General features: G+C 38.6%; 3 protein-coding genes across 4 annotated transcripts; 2 read left to right on the forward strand and 1 right to left on the reverse strand.

Annotated features, from left to right (window-relative positions):
- The first annotated feature begins 1,266 nt into the window (after window positions 1-1,266).
- On the forward strand, window positions 1,267-5,783 carry LOC131975671 (trophoblast glycoprotein-like). The gene is made up of 2 exons (XM_059338395.1): window positions 1,267-2,444; window positions 2,620-5,783. The coding sequence occupies exons 1-2, from the start codon at window positions 2,182-2,184 to the stop codon at window positions 3,587-3,589; spliced, it is 1,233 nt and encodes a 410-aa protein (XP_059194378.1). The 5' UTR covers window positions 1,267-2,181; the 3' UTR covers window positions 3,590-5,783.
- A 2,237-nt stretch (window positions 5,784-8,020) lies between these two features.
- On the forward strand, window positions 8,021-14,735 carry kdf1a (keratinocyte differentiation factor 1a). Of its 2 annotated transcripts, none has more exons than XM_059338398.1 (4): window positions 8,021-8,334; window positions 8,664-9,727; window positions 10,121-10,195; window positions 14,028-14,735. In XM_059338398.1, exons 2-4 carry the CDS (start codon window positions 8,683-8,685, stop codon window positions 14,033-14,035), a joined length of 1,128 nt encoding a protein of 375 aa, XP_059194381.1. In that variant the 5' UTR covers window positions 8,021-8,334; window positions 8,664-8,682; the 3' UTR covers window positions 14,036-14,735. The 2 variants fall into 2 exon arrangements, with proteins under 2 accessions (XP_059194381.1, XP_059194380.1); XM_059338397.1 differs by having other exon boundaries at window positions 14,057-14,735.
- Window positions 14,736-17,754: 3,019 nt separating this feature from the next.
- nr0b2a (nuclear receptor subfamily 0, group B, member 2a) lies at window positions 17,755-19,534 on the reverse strand. The gene is made up of 2 exons (XM_059338404.1): window positions 18,921-19,534; window positions 17,755-18,804 (listed from the first exon to the last, which is right to left on the reverse strand). The coding sequence occupies exons 1-2, from the start codon at window positions 19,453-19,455 to the stop codon at window positions 18,563-18,565; spliced, it is 777 nt and encodes a 258-aa protein (XP_059194387.1). The 5' UTR covers window positions 19,456-19,534; the 3' UTR covers window positions 17,755-18,562.
- Window positions 19,535-22,514: the final 2,980 nt, after the last annotated feature.

A 22,514-nucleotide genomic window follows, 5' to 3' on the forward strand; every position in this document is an offset into this window, starting at 1 on the left:
TTGTAACAGGTACAGGTGAAAATAGATTCTGCATTCAGAATCTATTTTCCGTTTCCACATTTTGTTGACCGACTCTCTTCCGTTAGCTCGCCTTGCCCGCGAAAACTATCAGAATATACCATTGTGTGAGGGGGTGAAAATGAGCTACTACTGTAAATAATTAACAACTAAGGTCAGTTTTAATTAGAACACCTACCTTAATCATTACATGTGGATATTTTATAAATAAATATATAAAAAATGCAATTTTGAAAAAACAGGCCATGTTTAGAGGGATTGTTTGGGATAGTTAAGTGGGCCACTCCAATTGCTTTGGCGGGCCGGAAGTGGCCCGCGGGCCGTAGTACGGGGACCCCTGGTTTAAATATTCCAAATGGAGGACTTCATTGTGTGTTAGTGATCTAGTCTAGGAATGTGATTATGTTTTTGCTTTGTGTGTAGTTTTGAAATGAATATCATGTTTTAAAGGGAGAGTCAAAACTATACCTTTTAACAATTATTATTTTGTTTTTTATTTATGATTTAGTAAAGTACGGTATCTTAAAAATTCCCCATTACTGTTTTTCACTCAGTGGGTTCTGTGTTTGTGTTTAGCCTGTTGGAGTATTACACCACAGTGGAGCAACACTTTGCTCCAATGCAGAGATGTTCTTTTTCCAAGAGATGGCAGTGATGAATGTGTTTCCGGACTAGCTAATGTACATTTCGGTGATGAATCGCTCCAAAATGGATCACGAAATCTTAATGCTGAAAGTATTCATCAATTATTTGTCTAAGAGATATGAGTCTCTACCAAAGATAGAATGATGTAGGACCCACATGTGAAAAATAGTGGTGTTGTGCTGTAAATGTCCTCCTTCCTTCAATCTTCTCTGATATATAAAGACAAATGTGTTCAGTGTTTCCTAGTGGTTGACTGATAGGATTTTTAAAAAAATGCACAGAACAGGGCTGCTGAGGGCCGATATATACAGTCATGGAAAAAATTATTAGACCACGCTTGTTTTCTCCTTCTGCTTTCCTGTTCATTTAATGCCTGGTACAACTAAAGGTACATTTGTTTGGACAAATATAATGATAACAACAAAAATAACTCTAATTTAAGAGCTGAGATCTAGCCATTTTCATTGGTTTTCATGATTTTGGTTATTATAAAGAATCAAGAATTTTTGTTATCATTATATTTGTCCAAACAAATGTACCCTTAGTTTCTACCAGGCATTAAAATGAAGAAATTGAAGAAAACATTGGTCTAATATTTTTTTTCCATGACTTTCTTTCTTCTTCTTTTTTTACATTTGATAAAATACAACTTTATTAGTAACAAATGAGACACAAAATTGACAAACTTTAAAAAAAAAAATGTAACACTATTGTCTGTGTTGTCTCTATTTGCTTCAGTAGATCTGCACTCTTTCTAACGGTGCATTTAAAATAATTAACATGTATAAACTAAACAAATATCCACAGGTCATAAAAAACTTGATATTTGAAAAAATGTTTTAGTGCATTTAACAACAGAATTCATCAGCAGATAGCAGCTCCTTGTTTCTGCAACATTATTAAGCTAACATAAACAAGTTTGATAATCTCCCTTGTCTCCATTGATGCAAATTATCTCCATTAATTTTCCAGATAAATCAGGCAACCGATTAATTTGTCTACCACTAGTGTTTTCTTTAACATGAGTGTATTATTTGAATGCTTTCTATTTTTTCCTCCACATGCTGTAATGTGACTGTAACTCTAATTATGAGCAATACTACATGACATGTTATTTATTCTATTGGTTTTTTTATGCTACTCATTGTATAATTTATTATTGTATATCTTTATCAGTTTGGTATTTCTGTTTGTGTATCTGGATTTTGGATGTGCTGCCTTTTAAGTCTCCCCTGGCAGCCTGTTGTAGGTCACAGGCTGTGGATGCCCTAATCGTCCTCTGTACCTTTAAGGGAACCACGTACCTTTTCCATCCAGTAGATTCTGCGTGATATGAACTACCATCAACCTTTATTCCCACAGTGGAGCAGATGAGGAGGGGTGATGCTGGAGCACTCTTTGCCGCCTCTGCAGCATTTCATTAGTTTGTGAGAACAAAAGCTGTGTTTACATTTTGACTTTGACTTTTCTGCTGTCATTTTTTATCTATCTTTATTTGTAATTGATCCTCATTTAGAGATGAAGTGTGTTTTTGCAGTCCGGTTGTTTTTGGGAATCCTTCTCTGTGCACCGTTCCAGTGCTTGGAGTGTCCTTTGGGCTGCGAGTGTTTTGATGTCACTCGCACAGTGAAATGTGTTTCTAAGGATCTGCTCACGGTGCCACAAAGTATTCCAGGATATGCAAAGACTGTCATCATCACAGGGAATAATATTCACCACATTGGACCTGATTCGTTTACAGAGCTGGAGAATGTCACCAACATCCTTTTAAGCAATAATAGGTGAGAATGTCATGTTGAATGTTTGTTTCATTCGCCATATTTGAATAATATGACTAACTTTCTTGATGTGTATCTAAGAAATAAACAATTCTTAATTCTCTGAATGTGTTTTTTTTTATTCGTCTAAGCTTGAAAGTAATATTAAATGTCTTAAGGACAGATGTTATCTCCACAGGGTTACAGAGATGGCGTCCCACAGTTTCTCTTCCCTCCTCAACCTGCGCTTCCTGGACCTGAGTGAGAACCAGCTGGCCCTCATTCACCCCGAGGCCCTCAGCATCCCCGGCAGCCCCCTTCAGGAGCTCAACCTGAGCCGCTCGCTGTATAACTTCTCCGCCCTGACGGACCTGACCACGGCGCTACGCTGGGGCGGCCTCAGGGGTCTCCTCCGCCTCGACCTCTCTGGGAACCACCTGGCCCTGCTGCCCCCCGGGATGTTCTCCCACCTTCCCAACCTGCAGCAGCTCTTCCTCTCCAACAACTCCCTGATGGTGGTCTACAGCGGAACCTTCTCCGGTATGAACCATCTGGAGGTGCTCGACCTTTCCCACAACGCCTTCACCACATTCAGGGCTGACGCTCTGCAAGAGCTGGAGAAGCTCGGGAACATCCGGATCCTCCTCGGCGACAACCCTTACACCTGCTCCTGTGAGATCAGTCGTTTTGTGGCCTGGCTGAATGAATCAAGAGCTCAGGTTGATGTGGAGGCTGTGAAGTGTTCCTCGCCAGGAGGATTAAATGACACCCGGCTGCGAGGGTTAGGTGTCCAAGCTATTGGATGTGTTGTTCCGGTTGAAGCAGAGGGGGCAGACCTCAGCCTGCAGACGTCCTACGTGTTCCTCGGGCTGGTGCTGGGGTTTGTGGGCATGGTCTTTCTCTTTGTGCTCTACCTGAATCGCAAAGGTATGAAGAAGTGGATCATTGAAACGAGAGATGCATGCCAGGACATCATGGAGGGGTATCACTACAGATATGAGATCGACTCGGACCCTCGGCTGGGGCACATCTCTGCAGATAACGGGGGCAGCAGGGCCCGGGGGCATCTAGCTCGGCCTCAGCAGCTGCCAAGTGACTCGTGTACTGTCCAGCTTCCCACCGACACACAGGTCAAACATCTGACCACCTCCCTACCTGTGAACCTATGATCTTCTGATGATGCTAGAGTCATTGATAAAACATGTGGAAGTGAATAGTTAACCCATTGACGCCTGAAACGCCTGTAAAACCTCTGGGTGATTTTAAAATAAGCCCCTAAAACCTGAAGTTTTTCTGGAAATTCAACAGAAGTGTCAACGCTTCGACTAAATAAAAGATTTTTCAGCCTCTGTAGCAGATAGAAATGAAATTCAAAAAGTATTTGAGAGCTTATACAAATACTACAAAACGACATATCCGCTTTCCAGGCTTCAATGGGTTAATGCTGGTAGATTTTAGGGGTATCACAATTTAAATTTTCTAAATTGAAAATTGATCAGAACCAGCTTTTAATTTTAATATTGAAATGACATATATTGGGGAGAGATTTTGGCCCTGTGTCACAGCATGTGTGCGAACATATAAAGGTGCAGAATTTCAACTTCAACTTTCACTTTATGATCCTGAAGGAAGTTTGATCTGCAACAGTAACAATACAAAAAAAAATCCACACCACAAATGAGAGCAAGGTACACCTGCCACACTAAACCTGGAGCTAAAAAAAACAAGCTAAAAACATTATAAACAGCAATTGACATAATGCATGTTAAGTTAAGTGCTGTACAGAGCTGTAGGAAATTAAATTGAAATAAATACATATTCAATCCAGGCTAATCCAAGATATCTAAAAAGGATACACATAAAAGAAAGCAAGTTAGTGGATGCAAAGTTTCATCATCAGTTGTTATGTTGCATCAATTTTCAATTAAAAAAATCAAAAGCAGGATTGTTAAAAAATAAATTTTGACCATATGGCTTCAGAGTGGTATGTTATGCCAGTTGTATCACACATGTATCTTGGCAAAGAATCATAAAACCAGTGAACGATTAAAGCCTTGATAGTCTAATAATGGCATGGCTGTCAGTGCTGAAAATACAACGTTAAATTAAAGAAATTAATTGACCTGTGATCTTAGAAGTGTAATTGAATCGTAACACCCCTCGTAGACAGTGGCGGTTCTACACAGGGGCCTCCAGGGGCCACTGCCCCTGTGAAGAAGCCCTTGGCCCCTGCTGTGGCCCCTGTGTCAAATTAATAATAAAATGATCAATTTATAACAATGAACGACAGAACAGTTCTTACCTATTTTTTGTTCAAACAATATCTCATTGTACACAAAAGGAACCCAGAATGTGAACATTGTATAATAGTTTAATTGCGCAATAAAAGCTAAATATAAAGATCATTCTCACTGTACTGCACTTTCAAAATAAAAAAAAGTAATTGTGCATAAAAATGAGAAATGCCATTGTCGTATAAAAATAACTGTTAATGTTGGTAACTCTCATTGCTTCAATCAATGTAGTTCCAAATATGAGACTTTTAGCTAAAAAAAAGGTTTTGAATGCTTAAATATCATTTTTGACGATTTTTAATGTGCCCCTCTGATTAAACACTGGCCCCTCCTTGGCCCCCACAATAAAACCGGTCTAGAATCGCCACTGCTCGTAGATTTACAGTTTCTGTTGTTGATCTTCCTGTACATCCTGCAGTTATCTCTTATAAATCTCACCATCAAAGTGCCTTTTGTGTTTCTATCTGTAAACTGACCTTATATTGTGTGTTTATCATACATTTTATACAAACGTTATACACAGGTTATATCTCAGTTTTTGTCAACTGTGGTTTCTTTGCTTTTCAGTGTTGGTATAATGACTTTTAATATCTTAGCATACTGCAGAGGACTGCCAGAAAGATAAATGGCATAGATGGTAGCTCAATGGCATGAAACATGTATATTGACCTAAGAAACTGTAATCTATAGACACTGAGACAGTTAATCCTGTAACACGTCTTTATTCGTGGTGTAGTGGTAGGTAATGTGGTAGGTGAATGACTAGGTATCTAGGTAGGTTACTAAGGAGGAAGTGGATAGACGCTCCTATATCTTCCAGTGGCTCTTTGGCTGATAGGAGGATAAACTGTAAAATGCCAGAAGAAGAGGTGGGTATTTCCAGAATACCCTCCACTGCACCACTGGTCTTTATTAGATTAATATTTAATTGAATAATTTTATTGAATTAACTATGTATCTTTATTGTGCCAGAATTCATCACGTGACCAGTATTATAGTTTGCAAATCAATAGATTTCAATTCTACTGTATGAAACGTGTATTGACCTTAATTATAAATAAAAATAAACTTTTCATGTATTTAATTTTGTTGTGCACCTGTTTCTGTTGTGTGACTGCGGTGAAACCCCAAGACACCACGCTACACAGACTGATATTTTTCTCTAGGTGAGTTGGCCCTACTATTTCAGTTCAAAGAGGGGGTGATTAAGTGTTTCCATAGTGGGAAAAATAGGGCAGAATGAAAGATACCACTTGGAAAACACCTGCTGGCTCTGCAGCTGTGCACCTCTGTGTGCACATCAGACTGACTGTGTTTGTGTGTGTTCACAGTACGGCTGAGCCATAATTCAATATGATAATTTATTATCTTTCAATGGAATCAGGCTGAAATCATATATTTCTTAGAAAATCTAATGCGAAATATTTTGAGGCATTATTATTTGAAGATTGCGTCCTTGTTTTACATCACACTTTAAATTAACACTCGCTTCAATGTGAGTAAAAAACTGGACTCTACCTGGCCCAACCTTTAAGCTTCCATACCCAGAATACAATACAGCTCGGGATAGGGTTCGCCCTGCATAATAATGGTGGAGAATAATATGTAAAGGTCAAGGTTGTAATAGTTTTGGATTTTTCATTAGTTTTAGTTTTAATTTTGTTGTGAATTTTTGTTTGCAAATTCAGTTAGTTTTAGTTAGTTTTTAGAGTGAGTTTTCTAGTTTTAGTTTAGTTTTTAGTTTTTGAAAATGCTTAGTTTTAGTTTAGTTTTTATTAGTTTTAGTTTTTTTGTAATGGGGTATTTGTTGGGTGCGCGATTCAAAGAGGCCATAATAAATGTTTCCTTTATTTCCTTTGGTTTATCCATCTCAGCCCCAATAAGGTTATTAACTCTTACAGTTCTGGGTGTTTTGTATTTTGGTTGAAGTGTAAACATCCCAGTCTCAGTAAACATATTCACCATGTGTTGCATGTTCAAATAGAAACACTGAATTATGAATGAAAAAAGTTGACAAAAACGAAAACTAAGGACATTTTCACTATAATTTTAGTCAGTTTTAGTTAGTTTTGTAACCACAAAATACAGTTTTAGTTAGTTATAGTTTTTTTTTAAAATCTAGTTTTGATTTTTATTTCAGTTAACGAAAATGTTTTTTCAATTCTAGTTTTCGTTATGTCGTTAGTTTTTGTTAACTATAATAACCTTGGTAAAGGTCCACTTAGAAGTCAAATGTTCACTCACTCTATAAATGAGAATACCCTAGTGTACATTGTTACAAAGTCAAACTATCGTTCTAATCTGGCTACTCTGTATTTGTGAGCATGCATGTCAACAAAAATAGGCTTTGCTGTGTGTTTATAGAGATTATTTGAATTACCAGAAAACATGCTATATCCTGATAAAAATAGTTATCAAGTATTGAAATGACATATATTGGGAGAGATTTCGGCCATGTGTCACAGCATGTGTGTGCACATATAAAGGTGCAGAATTTCAACTTCAACTTTCACTTTATTATCCTGAAGGAAGTTTGATCTGCAACAGTAACAATACAAAAAAAAAATCCATACCACAAATGAGAGAAAGGTACACCTGCCACACTAAACCTGTAGCTAAAAATACAACAAGCTAAAAACATTATAAACCACAATTGTGACTGTTCATTGCACTTTATTTGTTTCAGAGCACCAAACATTTTATACTGTATATTCATATTTATTCTGCACTGGAGTTCTACTACTACATACTCCTTCTTTAGACACTTTATTTTTTATTGTATTTTTATTGTATTTTTATATTTTATAGCTTGAAGTATGCCTAGGTTGTTCTTATTTAATTGTGTTGTTATTGTCTCTGTGTGTAATGCTGCTGCTACACTGTAATTTCCCAGCTTGGGATAAATAAAGTATATCTATCTATCTATCTATCTATCTATCTATCTATCTATCTATCTAATTGACATAATGCATGTTAAGTTAAGTGCTGTAGGAAATTAAATTGAAATAAATATATATTCAATCCAGGCTAATCCAAGATTTCTAAAAAGGATACACATAAAAGCAAGCAAGTTAGTGGATGCAAAGTTTCATCATCAGTTGTTATGTTGCATCACATGGGACCAAATCTGACTAAGTTTTACTTTTTGATCAGATTTGCGATCATTTTCATTTTTTCCTTTCTTTTTTTTATTCACTGGTCCTCTTTTTGTTGTCTTTTATTATTTTTTCCCTCCTCTTTCCTCCCTTCTGTGGGTTTATATCCGCCTCGCGTGACGTCACGGCTCACCTGTGGGTGGGTGTAGGATCTGGGATTAGCTGTAGCCGCAGGTAATAGCCAAACATTGGGAGACTCACGGCAACACAACACTTAGTTTTACCCCCAAAAGGAGTCGACACGAATAAGTGGAGTCGCGTTTTTCGGTCGAGGAAGCCCACTTTAGGTCTGCAAAGTTTGTTGTTTCGTGGAAGCAAAGTCACCTGGAATTCTGTGGGCGGTGGAAATCCGTCTTTCTTTCTCTGTTTGAGGCGCTAGCAGAAGTTTTCTGTGTCAGACTTCCGCGGTTTGCTCGCCGAACAAGTTATCTGGGATAAAAGCCGACAAGTGTTTCCTCTTATGCGGTAAGTGGACGTTTTGTAAGTTAAATTAAAACGCTTAAATGTTGAATGAGTTTTGCTCAGAGCTGTTTTCTTGCACGTTTGTAGGCCAAACAAACTTTAAGAGCGCAGCGAAATGGGCCAAATGATTATCAGGCCAGCAATCAATGCTCTCAGTTTTATTTACATTCTCAGAAGTTCCGGGAAGGTTTCTTTACTGGCAGCTAAGTGTTTACAACATACCTCTAAAGTGCAGCTTACCTGAATGTGTCATGGTGCGTTTAATGCTGCAAACCTGTGTGGCAACAGAAGGGGAGCTTTACATCTGGTTTATTATCTCTCCCCTACACCAGGTCCCAGGTATTCTGAGCCATGCCTGGCCACAGCACAGGGGCTCCCCAGACGTCCCGCCACCACCACCACAAACACCACACCTCCGGCTCCAGAGCGGAGAAGCACCGACCGGGCCGGACTATCTCCAGGGACAGCAGCCAGGACTCCTACAAGGACCCTCATGGGGAGCATCTACACGAGCACCACACTGACCACTCCCGGTATTCACAAGAGAACAAGTATGGGCGCAGCAGAGGCCACCCGCGAAACGGCACGGGTCGGGGCTCGGAGACTATCGGATTTATTCCCGGGTCGGCAGACAACACGCCCACCAGCAGACATGCCTGTGGCTCCTGTGCCTCCATGGGCTGGAGTGGCTGTAAGGCTCTTATCTGCTGTGTACTGACCTGTGGATTTTATGGCAGCAGAGAGCCGTGCCTGCCTGTTAACGAGAGCTCCACAGACCATCCCCCTAAAGCCGGCAGCGAGCCTCACCCTCCTAACGGCATGGCTCTGACCAACCCCACCTGTGGCGTCCCTTTGGAGTCCAGCAAGCCGGCTAAACCTTCAAAATTGCCCATGAGTGACAGTTTCCGCTACCCAGATGTGCGCATCGCAGGTCAGACAGTCCGGTATCAGGTGGCCCCCTCTAAACGAACCCGTACACCTGGCAAAGGGGAAAGCCAGCGTCCCGTCAGCAACACCAGCCTGTTATCCCGCGAGGACTACGACTTGGACGACCTGAGCGACACGGGCACAGACATTGACTCTCTCATCACCAAGAAGCTGCTGGAGCTCTATGCCCTGCACCAGATCGACCAGCTGGCCAAGTGCACCTCCGACTCCTCGTTCTCCCGCAAGACCAACGAGATCAGCGAGCTCATCTACAGCATCGCTCAGGACTACAACCTGGAGGAGCAGGAGGCCGAGTGCAAGCTGGTGCACGGGGTCATCCGCATCAGCACGCGGAAGGGCAAGAGGAACAAGAGCCATCAGTCGACGGGACAGCGTCCCAACGGGAGGAGCGACGGGACGCTCCCCGACAGCGGCAACGAGACCATGAACACTTTCATGAGCAGTGACTGTAAGAATGCCATGCAACATTTCTCAGAGCAATTACCATTAATGATTTCTGCTGTATAATTATTTATCAGATCCCACATGACAACTTTTTTCACCACCATCTGGCTGCAGCATACCAAATATACCGATCATCTGATCCGTCTCCTGAATGACTCATAGTGTCTGTTGGAACGCTGCTTTTGTTTGGCTTGTAGTTTTTAAGCCCTAATGCACCAGGTATTTTACAGGCAGTGACCTAATAATAATTGGTTAATCTTAGGCAAGTTGATACAGGTACACACTGTCTTGTATTGCACAAAAGCCTATAGATGACCAGATTAATCCTAGGATGAGAGTGCATTAATGTCTCCTTGTCTGCTGGTGCTCATTTTATCCTTTTTGTCCCCTGCTACAGTTCCAGAGGTGAAAGTGTCAGACCAGACGCCATCAGACGAGCTGGCGAGGAAAATGAGACATTACAGCGGGAGAAGTGAGTACATGTGGAAATTTTCCACAACTGGTGAACAGATACATTCTCTTTGGGTTGATATAAATAAGGAATTATGAGCTGGATAAGATCCAGAATCAGTCAGCCAGCACCAGAGTGTACTTAGTGATTAGTGGCTAAAAATATAGCACATTTTATTATTAGTTGTATGCATCTTGCTAATTGAGATAGTGTCTTTATTCATCCCGGTCACTGAGGTATAATTACTACCCTGGTGAATCAGTGTGTGGGGCTCAGGTCTTTGCAATCCATTGTACCTGCTGCAGCTGCAGGCATTTTCTCACCTCCTCTCTACTTTCCAGTGACATGCCACTCTTTAACCAGTGAAAGCCCCGCATTCCTGCTCCTTTCTCTGCACATTACAATCCCTCGCTCATTAGCTTCCTCCTCCCCTCATCTGCCACCTTACACCCACCTATCAATCTGCCTCATTCTCCCCTGCAGCTCAGCGGTCATGCTACACCACCTGCCTCAGCAGCAGATCGAGTCGCATTAAATATATGCCACATAATGTCCCATGCTTTATTATGTAATTTTAGTGAACCACTTGGGTTACAGATGGATTACCGTGCAGCAGCCTCTCTTTTTTTGTTGTTGTTCTGTGAAGAGGTGGTTAAAAGGGTTGGGGTTTCCTGTTACATGTGATGAATGAAGCTACATCACATTGTGTTTCCACAATTTTCACACCGTGGCCTGGGAATGTGTCACCGTCCCAGATTCAACTTTTGTGCCTCATATTAAAGGAACACTCCACCGTTTTTTCATATTAAAACATGTTATTCGGTCAAGTAAGACGAGTTGATACAGACCTCTTGCGTCTCAATGCGTGCACTCAATCGCCCTGGCGTGTGGCGCCACTTGGCTAGCACTTAGCTTAGCCCCGTTCATTCATTAGGATCCAAACAGATGGACAGTTAGAAGCGACCAAACTCCTCCACGTTTTCCCTATTTAAATACAGCTACACGAGTCTCCTGAAAAATCTTCTCCCCTCAGGAGTGATGATATTACTGCGCCGAGTCGAAGTGCTCCCAAGTGCTATTCCGCCATACATTATAGTTATCCTTTTTATCCGCTTCGAAAAGCGCCACGTTTTATTTTGTGTCGCCATACTTGGTCGTTTAACTACTCGTGTAGCTGTATTTAAATAGGGAAAACGTGGAGGAGTTCGGTCTCTTCTAACTGTCCATCTGTTTGGATCCTAATGAATGAACTGGGCTAAGCTAAGTGCTAGCCAAGTGGCGCCGCACGCCAGGGCGATTGAGTGCACGCATTGAGACGCAAGAGGTCTGTATCAACTCGTCTTACTTGACCGAATAACATGTTTTAATATGAAAAAACGGTGGAGTGTTCTTTTAAATGTAACTTCTAGGTGTGGAGCAGTATGGACATTTCATGTTATGATTATCCTGACCAAAATAATTGCAATTAACGATATTACCCAGATAATCATAAAAAAAAGTGCTCTTTACCTTACATTTTGTTAAGAAACAAATATTTTAATTGCATCACAAATAGGACAGGCATAATTTTTTAGTTTAGGGAACATCCTTTTTTTGTGAAAAGCAATCAAACAATCTTAAATAAGGTAAATCATTTACCATACCATACCATATTTGGTAACTTCAGTGGATATCAAGAAAAAAGTTGCAAATTTACTAGATTAAAGTGGCAAGTCTACAAGAAAAAAGTTGCAGATTTAAGAGATTTAAAGTGGCAAATTTAAATCTCGTAAATCTGCGACTATTTTTCTTGTAGATTTGCCACTTTAATCTAGTAAATTTGCAATTTTTTTCTTGAAATATTTTTATTTTGGATATCCGCTGAAGTTACCAAATACGGTTCTTCGCCTGATAAAGGGTTAAAGAACATTGTGTGAGTCAATTAATTTAAAACATTATAGGAAATCAGTATAGAACTGTATTTAGATCCCTCACTAAAGTAAAAGTGCTAATACCACACTGTGAAATGACTCCACTACAAGTAAAAGTCCTGGATTCAAAACGTAAAAAAAAGTATCAGCATCAAAATGTACCTAGAGTAAGTAAAATTACACATTATGCAGAATGGACTCACTCACTCTGTTTTTATATATTCCAAATATATAATTGGGTAATTATTTTTCATGCATTTAAGTAAGCAGCATTTAATGTCAAGGTAGGGCTTATGTTAACTACTTAATATACTGTTTTGTGGTTTAGTTTATAAAAATGCCAACTTATTTTCAATTGATCGTGATTTTCATGCAAATTCATGACCTGAGAAGTAACAAAAGCTGAATATAGAGTAACATATATGGAAATACTCTAGTAAGGAAAACCTCAAAATTACACTTAAGTAAATGTACTTTGTTATATTCCACCACTGATGTTCTCAGCAGTTTCAAGTCACTCAGTGATTCAAGTTGCAGCATTATGAAAATTGACAGTTATGCTATTTGCAAAAAGGAGGCTTTTTTACGCATATTTCCAGTAAGAATTATTATAGTGTTTGTTCAACCAAAAAAACCCTCTTGTTCATTCCTTGTAACTGATGATAATAATTGTTTAATACCGTTTACGGTGGAACTGTGATATTTTCTGAGATTGATTTTGTTCCGTGCAAATCTCATCCGGTTGCAACCAATCCAATCCACTTTATTTGTACACTGTAATAAATTATTCTGTAGTCATTTAATTTTACTTAATATATTTGATAAAATGTATTAAATATAAATGCGTCCTTGATTTTGAGGCAGTTGTTTAAGTAACTTTAATATAAAAATGTTTGAGATAGAATCTACTTATTTTGATCACATTAATTATAATCTTTATGTGTCTGTAATTCTAAATCAAGAGAATTTTGAATGAATCCAACACAATAGAATCAGTCCGTTTTTAATTGACAGGCACTTCCTGTTAAGTTGTTATTAACTCGACTTGTAACGTAGTTAGATTTAATAAATAAAACTGCGTGCAATCTGTTGCCTCAATTTTATCGAGTAGCTATTGTTCGTCTTTTTTTACAGTGTATAGCACAATTTTAGCAAACACAAGGTTTCCAAAGTGCTGCACAAACAATAAATAGATAACACAATACAAAGAGATGAAGTAAACAATAGAACAGTAAAATGCAATAAGATAAAATGAATTAAAAATGGGATAAAAATAAATAAAATAAAATGTAAAATGTACTGCCTGCACAAAATAAAATATGCATGTACAGTACAGACCAAAAGTTTGGACACACCCATCTCATTCAATGCGTTTTTCTTTATTTTCATGACTATTTACATTGTAGATTCTCACTGAAGGCATCAAAACTATGAATAAACGCATATGGAATTATGTACTTAACAAAAAAAGTGTGAAATAACTGAAAACATGTCTTGTATTGTAGATTCCTCAAAGTAACCACCCTTTGCTTACTAGAATATAAGACATGTTTTCAGTTATTTCACACTTTTTTGTTAAGTACATAATTCCACATGTGTTCATTAATAGTTTTGATGAATTTACAATGTCAATAGTCATGAAAATAAAGGAAACGCATTGAATGAGAAGGTGTGTCCAAACTTTTGGCCTGTACTGTATACAAATGAAAACAAATCATAAAATCAACACTCTACGTGGTGTTAAAAGCCAACGGTTTTAAGAAGAGATTTAAAATGAGACAGTGAGGACCCTTCACATGACGATATTCACAATTATCTCAATAATGGGATTTTACTACAAACAACTTTTTGTGACCCACAACAACATTGTATATGGTCCCATCCCTAGTTACGTCTACTGTGTTGCTTTTTCTTTTATTCCAATGTTTTTTCTTTGTTTTCAGCGCATTAAATAAAGCTCCTTCTCTCACAGCCTACTCCTCCAGCACCGCCACAGCGTACTCGGCCTACCACGGCACGGAAACAGACTCTTCAGGCGCTCCTCTTCTCCTCCTCTGAAGAGCGACACAAACGTCTCTGTACTGACAAGTGATGTAGCCAACTAGATGGACAATGTTATCCTTGTGCTATCTTTTTTTGTTGTTGTGGTTGCTGTTACTGAGTGGAGCACCTTTTACCCTGGGCGGTGGTACTTCTGCTTTTAGTGGTCTGGCTCATGTTTGCTGTCGGAGTGTCAATTAAATTCATGTGCCTTTTATGTCTCGTACTGAGGGAACAATTATTTTTTTATTTGTATATGCAGTGTTTAAAGTTTTTTTCAGAAACATGACTACACTCCCTGCAATGTTAGCAGTCAGGCCAGAGGATATAGACTGATAGTAGAACATAACCGTCCTCATTCTTGTCTGTGATTGTTTATGCAAGCCATTGTGCATGCACTGTATGAATGTATGTATGCATGGGCTTATTCCTGCCATTTAGACTCTTTGAAAGCAGGTTTTGACCTGAAAACTGCATTGCTAAGCCATATTTGATGTACATATGTGTATGCCAATGTTACTCTCTGGGGTTTTAAACCATTTGTGGCATTTGGTCAATTTTTTATTCACAGATGAGTCGTGTTTTTAACAAAATAAAAATCTCAATGCTTGTTTATGCCTTTTCATGTCGATTCACTTGAGAAATGTGGTATTAGGTATTGTTTAAGAAATCTATTTCTCATTTTAGCTTAGCTTAGAAAATGAGACTTGCTGCTGGATGTTTGCAGAACTTTGTGTCATCTAATTTGTCTTCACACAAGCCAAAATAATCCATTCATGCACGCTTGAAGTGATCTTCTTTTGTATATAAACAAGTCTTTCCTTCACTAGGTTTTCTAGCGCTGGCTGTCTCTTTAGCCTACTTTTCCTCTTTATCTCTTTGGATTATTGTTGTCAAGCTCATCTCCCCGAGGTCACCGTGTTGTATCAGGCAGGCTTTTTCCGCCCTGAGCAAAAGAAAGAACTTGTTCGGCTGGTTCTGACAAAAAGGAAATAAAATCCTGAGGTTTGTCTTTGTCATTTACTGCAAAGGGAAGAAGCAGTGCACAAAATCTGGACCTTATCCTGAACTTTGGCTCTCATTAAATTAAAAAATATCTACTAAATATTGGACATTTGAAGATATACTGCCGTCTTAAAAGTGGTTTTCCTCTTTAACCCATTGAAGCCTGGAAAGCGGATACGTCGTTTTGTAGTATTTGTATAAGCTCTCAAATACTTTTTGAATTTCATTGCTATCTGCTACAGAGGCTGAAAAATCTATTATTTAGTAGAAGAGTTGACACTTTTTTTTCCAGAATTTCCAGAAAATTAGAGGCTTATTTTAAAATTGCCCAGTGGTTTTTCAGGCCTCAATGGGTTAAAGACAGTTCTGTTGTCGCAGAAAAAAACAAAAGTGCAAACAAAGTGCAAATAATGAGCACTAAAGGAAAAAAATGTGTAGTAGTTAGAAAGCTGATCTAGCATGAAGGGATTCAAAAACCTTCTTAAAACAATGTGATTTGATCTGAAGTTGGGGAAAAGTGTTTCCCCTTTTTTTGAAGAAAAACAAAATCTACTAAACAAATCCCAGTCAACTATGAATGAGCAATTACTCTGAATTCTTCAGTGGCAAGTGTTGAGCATTTAGTGTTTGTGGTGTGTTGCAGTTGCCCTGTGTAACCCCGTTTCCTCTGGCTCTCTGCCCCCGCCAGCACATTCCTGTTTTACCTGTATGAGGTGTCATGCCAAAAGCTCACAGTTTCACAACAGGCATACCGTCAGCGAGGACGAGTGAAGAAGGCTTGTTCTGTATCAAATCTAGCCTGCAGATTGTTTACAGATAGATAGATAGATAGATAGATAGATAGATATACTTTATTTATCCCAAGCTGGGAAATTACAAATATCCTTTTTAGGATATTTGATTAGGCATTTAGATAGTTAGACTTGAAAAATGTGATAGTTGGTTCGTGTAGGGCTTTTATTTTGGTAAATGTTTCTGTAACAAAAATGTCAGGACTCAGTTAAAGTTAATTTTGCAATGCTTCTGTGATTATAATTCCCTCCAGTAAACATGTTCCTCCATATTCCATGAGAGGGAGACAAAGTACATACTTTTACTGCTTCACCATTTAATAGAAATGTCAGGGTTTTCTGTCCTAACCATATTCTTCAGTCTTTCTACTTTGGTGTAAAGTACTTTAACTTTAACATGACGATGAAGTCTAGAGAGAAAAATACTCACCACTGACAGTTGACTTTGGTTTCAACACAATCCGGTAAAACAAGTAGGAGAACACAGTGTGCATGAATCAGATGTGGTTTCTTTATATGAATTTTGTGCAAACGAAATATGACAGACAGGTTGATTAGCTGCAGGGTTGAAACCAAGTGTTCACCTCAAGGCAAGGCACAACTGAAAAAAGTAAAAAATGTAACTAATAGGTATCACCATGACACTTCCCCAGTTGAATACTTACAGTAAAACATTTTTTTTGTACTACAAGTTTTCTGAAATATTATTTTTAAATGTCTTTAAATTTAATATGTGCTAATTTGCATAATTTTCCCCAATAGAAATCTTAACATTAGATAAAGTGAGGTTCAAAATTCTTGTTTCATTTTGTTGATATATTACAGTCAGTGGTTTTACAAGGGGGGTTTTGGATTGCTCTTTTTATCACTCCATAAATCAGAAAATACTATCAACAGCCAGTTTTTAGGAATAAAATGTTTTATGAATCAGGTTATGAATGATAGATGAACAACCCCCTGTAAAATAAACCTTCACAATATATCTAGGAATTAAAGTGGGACGTTTGGTTTATGTAAGTGCTACTGAAGTCTGACAAAAAGAGTCATTTTAAGAATAATATGTGTTGTAAATTACACTTTACAAGACAGGGTGTTAAAGGGTTCATGTGTTAATGTGTTTTAGTGTTTTTGGTCACTTAATGTCTTTTTTTTTTTTGTCATTTTGTGTCTTTTTTCGATCATTTTCTGGTCAATTTGTGTCTTTTTTGGTAATTTTGTTTCCTTTTTTTGGTAATTTTGTGTCTTTTTTTAGTCATTTTGTGTCTTTTTTGGTAATAGGGTGAATAGAGCAAATATGCTAAACTCACACATTACTATGAAACCCCTCTAGAAGATTACTTACATTCAGAAAATTACTTTTGTGTTAAAGTTTTGTGAAATGTTTAAATATAAATATGCGAATGAGGCATCTAATGCTAACTTTTGGAGCAATGTGCAGAAATAAATAGACAAAGTGAACTCACATAACACCTTAATGTGTATTTTGGATGTTTTCTTTTCATTAGTCTGAAAGAGGTTTTGTTGTTGAAGCAAAAAAAAGCAATAATGCAATTTTTTGTATGTTTTTAGAGATAACACTTGCAGAATTTTCCCCACAATCCCAGAGAATTCACTCTGACACGTTGCTATCTTTAGAAACCTTGGCATCTTGACAGGAGTTGAAAATAAAAACACTTGAGCAATACTTGGCTGCACAACATGTCAGTAACGATGGACCTGCCAAATGATGAAGATGTTCAGAACAGAGTCTCTTTATCACGTGCAACCCCTGCTGCATAGAACAAACACTGGGTTTATAAAAGATAGAGCCAGAACTTCACTATTATGTTCATGTACAAAAATATATTTATTTGTCGTGTTCTGAAAATGCAGACTTATTTACAACATTGAAGCAGATCTTCAACATAAGATACAGTATATTAACAGTGGATTCAGTCTGTCTTTGTGTGGAAAGTCAAATCTTTCCACTTCAGTGGATACAAGTTTCAGACTGGACTAAAGTGACCTGAGCTTCAATGTAAATATAAGTAATTCATCATCTTTTTTTCTCTCCATTGTCCTTCATTTCATGAGGAAACATGCCTGGGTCAACCTGGTCTCACAGACATCTGTGAAATAGCCACGGATTTCACTTAACTCAAAATCCGTGGAATAGCCACGGAATCGCTAAAATTTCCGTGAAACTGACACGGATTTCGCTACAATGCAAGTTAATGACAGTCATATCCCGTGGCTATTGGTTTGTTCCAAGTCACGTGACTTTCAAGGTCCCAGCGGTCAGAACAAAAAACATGGCGGACAGTTCTCTCATTTTTAGTGAAAAATCAATATTTTGACTTAGTTTCTGCATAAAAATGGATTTTGATCACATTTCTAGCGAGAAATATATGTTTTATTTTCTAAATCTTCACTCAGTGAATGTACATAATCACTTTGTATGTTGGAATAGCCACGGGATATGACTGTCATTAACTTGCATTGTAGCGAAATCCGTGTCAGTTTCACGGAAATTTGAGCGATTCCGTGGCTATTTCACGGATTTCTGTGAGACCATGTTGCCTGGGTTGGTCATACAAAGTTCTGCATCACCACAGTTAAAAACACCAGATTCAGCCTTGTTTGGACCGTCGGCCTGTCCTCTTCTATCTGCAGAAGAGCATGTCGACCAGCAGCTCCAGCAGATCCGCCTGGCCTATCACGGGCCGGAAGAATAGTTCAATAATGAGACTGGGTGTGATGCTCTGCAACATGGAGGCTGTGAGGAGGATTCGAGCAAACCGCTCCTGGTCCCCTGGATGAAGGAGCTGGACCACCTCACTGAGGGCGTGCTGAGCCTCCTGCTGCAACCCTTCGACAAACAGAGCTGCCTTTAAATCTGGGACATCTGTTGAAGTAAATACAAGAAATTAAATACTTTTACATACATGTATAGTGCAGTTTTTGCAGTGTTTCTACTCCTGATAACATCTTTTACTTTTATAACACCAGATGAATACATACCTGGATTAAATATCGTTGTCCCTTTGAGGTATGCGTACTCCTTTGGACTCAAATCCAAACTCCAAAACTTTTTGAGGCAGGACTTGAGTTTGCTAACCCCGGCCATGGTGGGCTGCTCCCTCTCCATCTCAGGGCTCTCCTGGCGGTTTAGGAGGATCTTTTTCAGCATGCTGTCAGCACGTGTGTCCGTCACCTCAAAGTCCACCTGCTCCTGGGCCAGACCCAAGATGAAGAGCGGCGCCCAGCAGCTTTTGAGAAGTGAGAACTGGTCGTTTGGTGGCATCTGGTTAAAAGCGGGTAAGCTCTTCATGAAATGAACCGTTTTCACCAGGACTGCTGACGCTTCTTTGCAGATCTCAGACGGCCTTTTCAAGCACACTGTCCGTCGCAGCTCACAGTTGCATCTATGAGCTATTGAGTTGTAGTTAAAGCAGTTTTGACTCGCTTCGCTGTTATCCATTTGGCTCAGGATGTTGTAGAGGATAGGATTGGAAAGCCTGTCGCAGTTGGCTGCACAATGACACCCGTTATCCATCGTTATAGGCTGCAGAGATGTGTGGAGTTGAAATGGAAGAGACCCCTCACAGGATGCAAGAGCTGGTGAGAACTGCTGCAACTTCCTCCACTGTCACCGTATTTATAAGGCCAACCCACCCTGCTAAGTGGACCTTGCCTTGTCAATACACTCTCTGTGAAAAACAACCATGTGCTCTGCCAGGTGACTGATGGAATAACCCTGGGAAACCGATAAGCTTTTCTCAATGAAAAGGAGGTGGTGGAGTAACGCCTGGATAACAAGAGGGCTGGGCCTTATCTCGGAGCTGGTGTCATTAACCCAGGCAGTACCAAGCTACCAAGGACTGCAGAGGTAATCAGCCCTGCTCTGTCCCTGCACCCTGCCAGCTCACACCTGAAGAGCTGGAAGGAAGCCAGAGCAGAGCGGGGCATTGACCTGTAAGTTATGTCCTCATGAGGTAAAGCAGGTTTTTTTTACACAAATTCCAAATCCTGGGACAGGACAGGAATTTTTAAGACCTAATTTAGTTTTAATTGGTGATATAAAACTGATTCAAAAACAACATCAGGCTCCTACATTTGAAATGTGGTTGAGAGAGCTGAGAAATGTATTACACTTGGAGAAAATCAGGTACATCATATCTACTAAAGAGGATATCTTTTTTAAAATATGGCAACCTTTCTTGATTTAATGTCGAAAAACTGAATTAGTGTTATTCTGTTGCTGTGCCATTTATGTTATACCCTTGTTTTGTTTGTCTAATGTCAAAAACTCTGTCAAAATAAAACAAAACATGTATTGTTCTGTGTAGCTCCACCATTTATCTCTAATTTGTATACATAATTTGTATATATTTTTCTGTTATGAAAACAATAAAAATAAATACACACAAAAAAAACAACAACATCAACATGGCTTACCTGCCATAAAGTTGGATTAAAATATTTTTTTAACCTCTTTCCATGAAATGATTGTGACAATGTGATTCATTCTTGACAGTTAAAAAGTTTATCTTCTCAAAACTTCATTAATCAAACTTTTCCAAACATATCACAATGAAAATAAAATTACAATTAACAGAGGATTGTGAAAATATTTTTTTCACAACTTTATGGGCAACTGTGTATCAGTAGCAAGAATTTTTCATTTACAACCCCAATTCCAAAAAGGTTGGGACTTTGTCTAGAAACATATAGTCAATTAAAGAATTATTTCTGTTCAAACTCATATACTTTTATTTTTTGTAAATATACAGTTTGTTGTACACTGTAAAAAAAAATCTGTTTAATTTACAGTAAAATACCGGCAGCTGTGGTTGCCAGAACTTCACCGTAAAAAATACAGTGAGCGTATGTAAATGTAAATATCAGCAAAAACTGTAATTTATACAGAATAATCCCATTATTTTTAGGATAATTGTGTCATTATGGTATTTCTCCATTAACTTTACATGAAAATTTTATATTTTTAGAGCAAAACTGTGTGTTTTCTACAATTTATGGCGGTAGAATTTAAAGTTTTATACTATTCTTTGATTTACAGTAATTAAAAGTATCTACTACGGTGATGTACAATGTTTAATTTTACGACCTGTTTCTGATGCAATTTGACAGTGTTTTACTGTAATTTCTACAAACATTTTTTACAGTGTACTGCTGAAGGCATCAGCCCCCCCAAACACCAGAAACCAAGAAGAAATCATATTTTTAAAGGGTCACCCCAAAGTGAATATACATATTATATATCAATAAATCCTTCTTACCTGTAGTGCTATTTATCACTTTGGATTGTTTTGTTTGAGTTGCTGAGTGTTGGAGATATCGACCGTAGAGACGAACATAATGTAACTAAATGTTGCTTTACTTGTGCTGCTCAAAACACCAAAAATACATTTGAAAAGCTCAACAGCGATGAAAAGTCATGACTCGGTTATTCAAGGTAATAGACAGACCTTGTTGTGAGCAGTGATATGCATGCATTCTGTTACAAAGAAAATAATACAGAAACTAGAGACAAGTTGTCGGTGGGATCACACCAGCGGAGACAGTGGTGGACTCAGACTGTAAGAAGGGCAGGGGCGAAAAAATAAAAAGGGCACATTCTGCACAACATGGAGCCCCACCAGCAGCAAAAAGCTATGATGCATCATGTATGATGAAATATTAGCATTAAGTTATAAGGAGATCCAGATCAAATTAAATAATAATATGGTACTGACAATTAAAAGTTTTTACATTTACATTACATTTTTAAGTAACATGCATCTATTTTGTGCACTTTGAGAGCTAAATGAGAGCAAACACCTCACGTAACATTATTCACAGTTGGGTGATACTGTATTATAGAATCTCTAGAGGGCACATCATCATAATTTATTGTATAAAGGGGCACCCTAGAGGGCAATCAATACATTTTTTCATGTGTAAAGGGCAGCCAATAAGGCACTTTCTCTCATTTTCACCACTCTAGAGGGCACTTTCGCGCGCTTTTTCAACCACGGAGGCACCAAACAGGAAAAAGGGCACTAGAAGGGCTCTCAATAAGGCACGTTATCGAATTTTCTTGCACTAGAGGGCACATCATTATAATTTATTGTATGAAGGGGCACCCTAGAGGGCACCCAATCATTTTTTGCGCGTGTAAAGGGCAGCCAATGAGGCACTTTCTCTCATTTTCACCACTCTAGAACAGTAGTTCTCAACCTTTTTGAGTCGCGACCCCCAATTTAACATGCATGTTGTCCGCGACCCCCGCTCACTGAACACAATCTCACACGCACAGTTCAGATTACCCAAAAAAGAAACAAAATGACCTAAAAAAGGAAACAAAATGACCAAAAAAGACACAAAATGACCAGAAAAGACACAAAATGACCAAAAAAGACACAAAATGACCCCCCCAAAAAAATACATTAAGTGACCAAAAACACATTAACACATGAACACTTTAACACAGTGGAGACAGAGCTGACTTCCAAAATGATTTGACGACCCCCAGAAATCATCTCGCGACCCCAATTGGGGACCCACAAGATTGAGAATAGCTGCTCTAGAGGGCACTTTAGCGCGCTTTTTCAA

This window comes from Centropristis striata, chromosome 8, assembly GCF_030273125.1.
Source record: "Centropristis striata isolate RG_2023a ecotype Rhode Island chromosome 8, C.striata_1.0, whole genome shotgun sequence".
In the NCBI taxonomy this organism is placed as follows: domain Eukaryota; kingdom Metazoa; phylum Chordata; class Actinopteri; order Perciformes; family Serranidae; genus Centropristis; species Centropristis striata.

Excerpts from the sequence above, each read along its gene's own strand:
- kdf1a (XM_059338397.1), top strand. The coding sequence starts at position 8,683 with ATGCCTGGCCACAGCACAGGGGCTCCCCAGACGTCCCGCCACCACCAC. Across the intron at positions 9,728-10,120 it reads CACTTTCATGAGCAGTGACT|TTCCAGAGGTGAAAGTGTCA; the intron begins GTAAGAATGCCA and ends CCCCTGCTACAG. Across the intron at positions 10,196-14,056 it reads GAGACATTACAGCGGGAGAA|CCTACTCCTCCAGCACCGCC; the intron begins GTGAGTACATGT and ends CTTCTCTCACAG.
- nr0b2a (XM_059338404.1), bottom strand. The coding sequence starts at position 19,455 with ATGGATAACGGGTGTCATTGTGCAGCCAACTGCGACAGGCTTTCCAAT. Across the intron at positions 18,805-18,920 it reads GACAACGATATTTAATCCAG|ATGTCCCAGATTTAAAGGCA; the intron begins GTATGTATTCAT and ends TTACTTCAACAG.
- LOC131975671 (XM_059338395.1), top strand. The coding sequence starts at position 2,182 with ATGAAGTGTGTTTTTGCAGTCCGGTTGTTTTTGGGAATCCTTCTCTGT. Across the intron at positions 2,445-2,619 it reads ATCCTTTTAAGCAATAATAG|GGTTACAGAGATGGCGTCCC; the intron begins GTGAGAATGTCA and ends TTATCTCCACAG.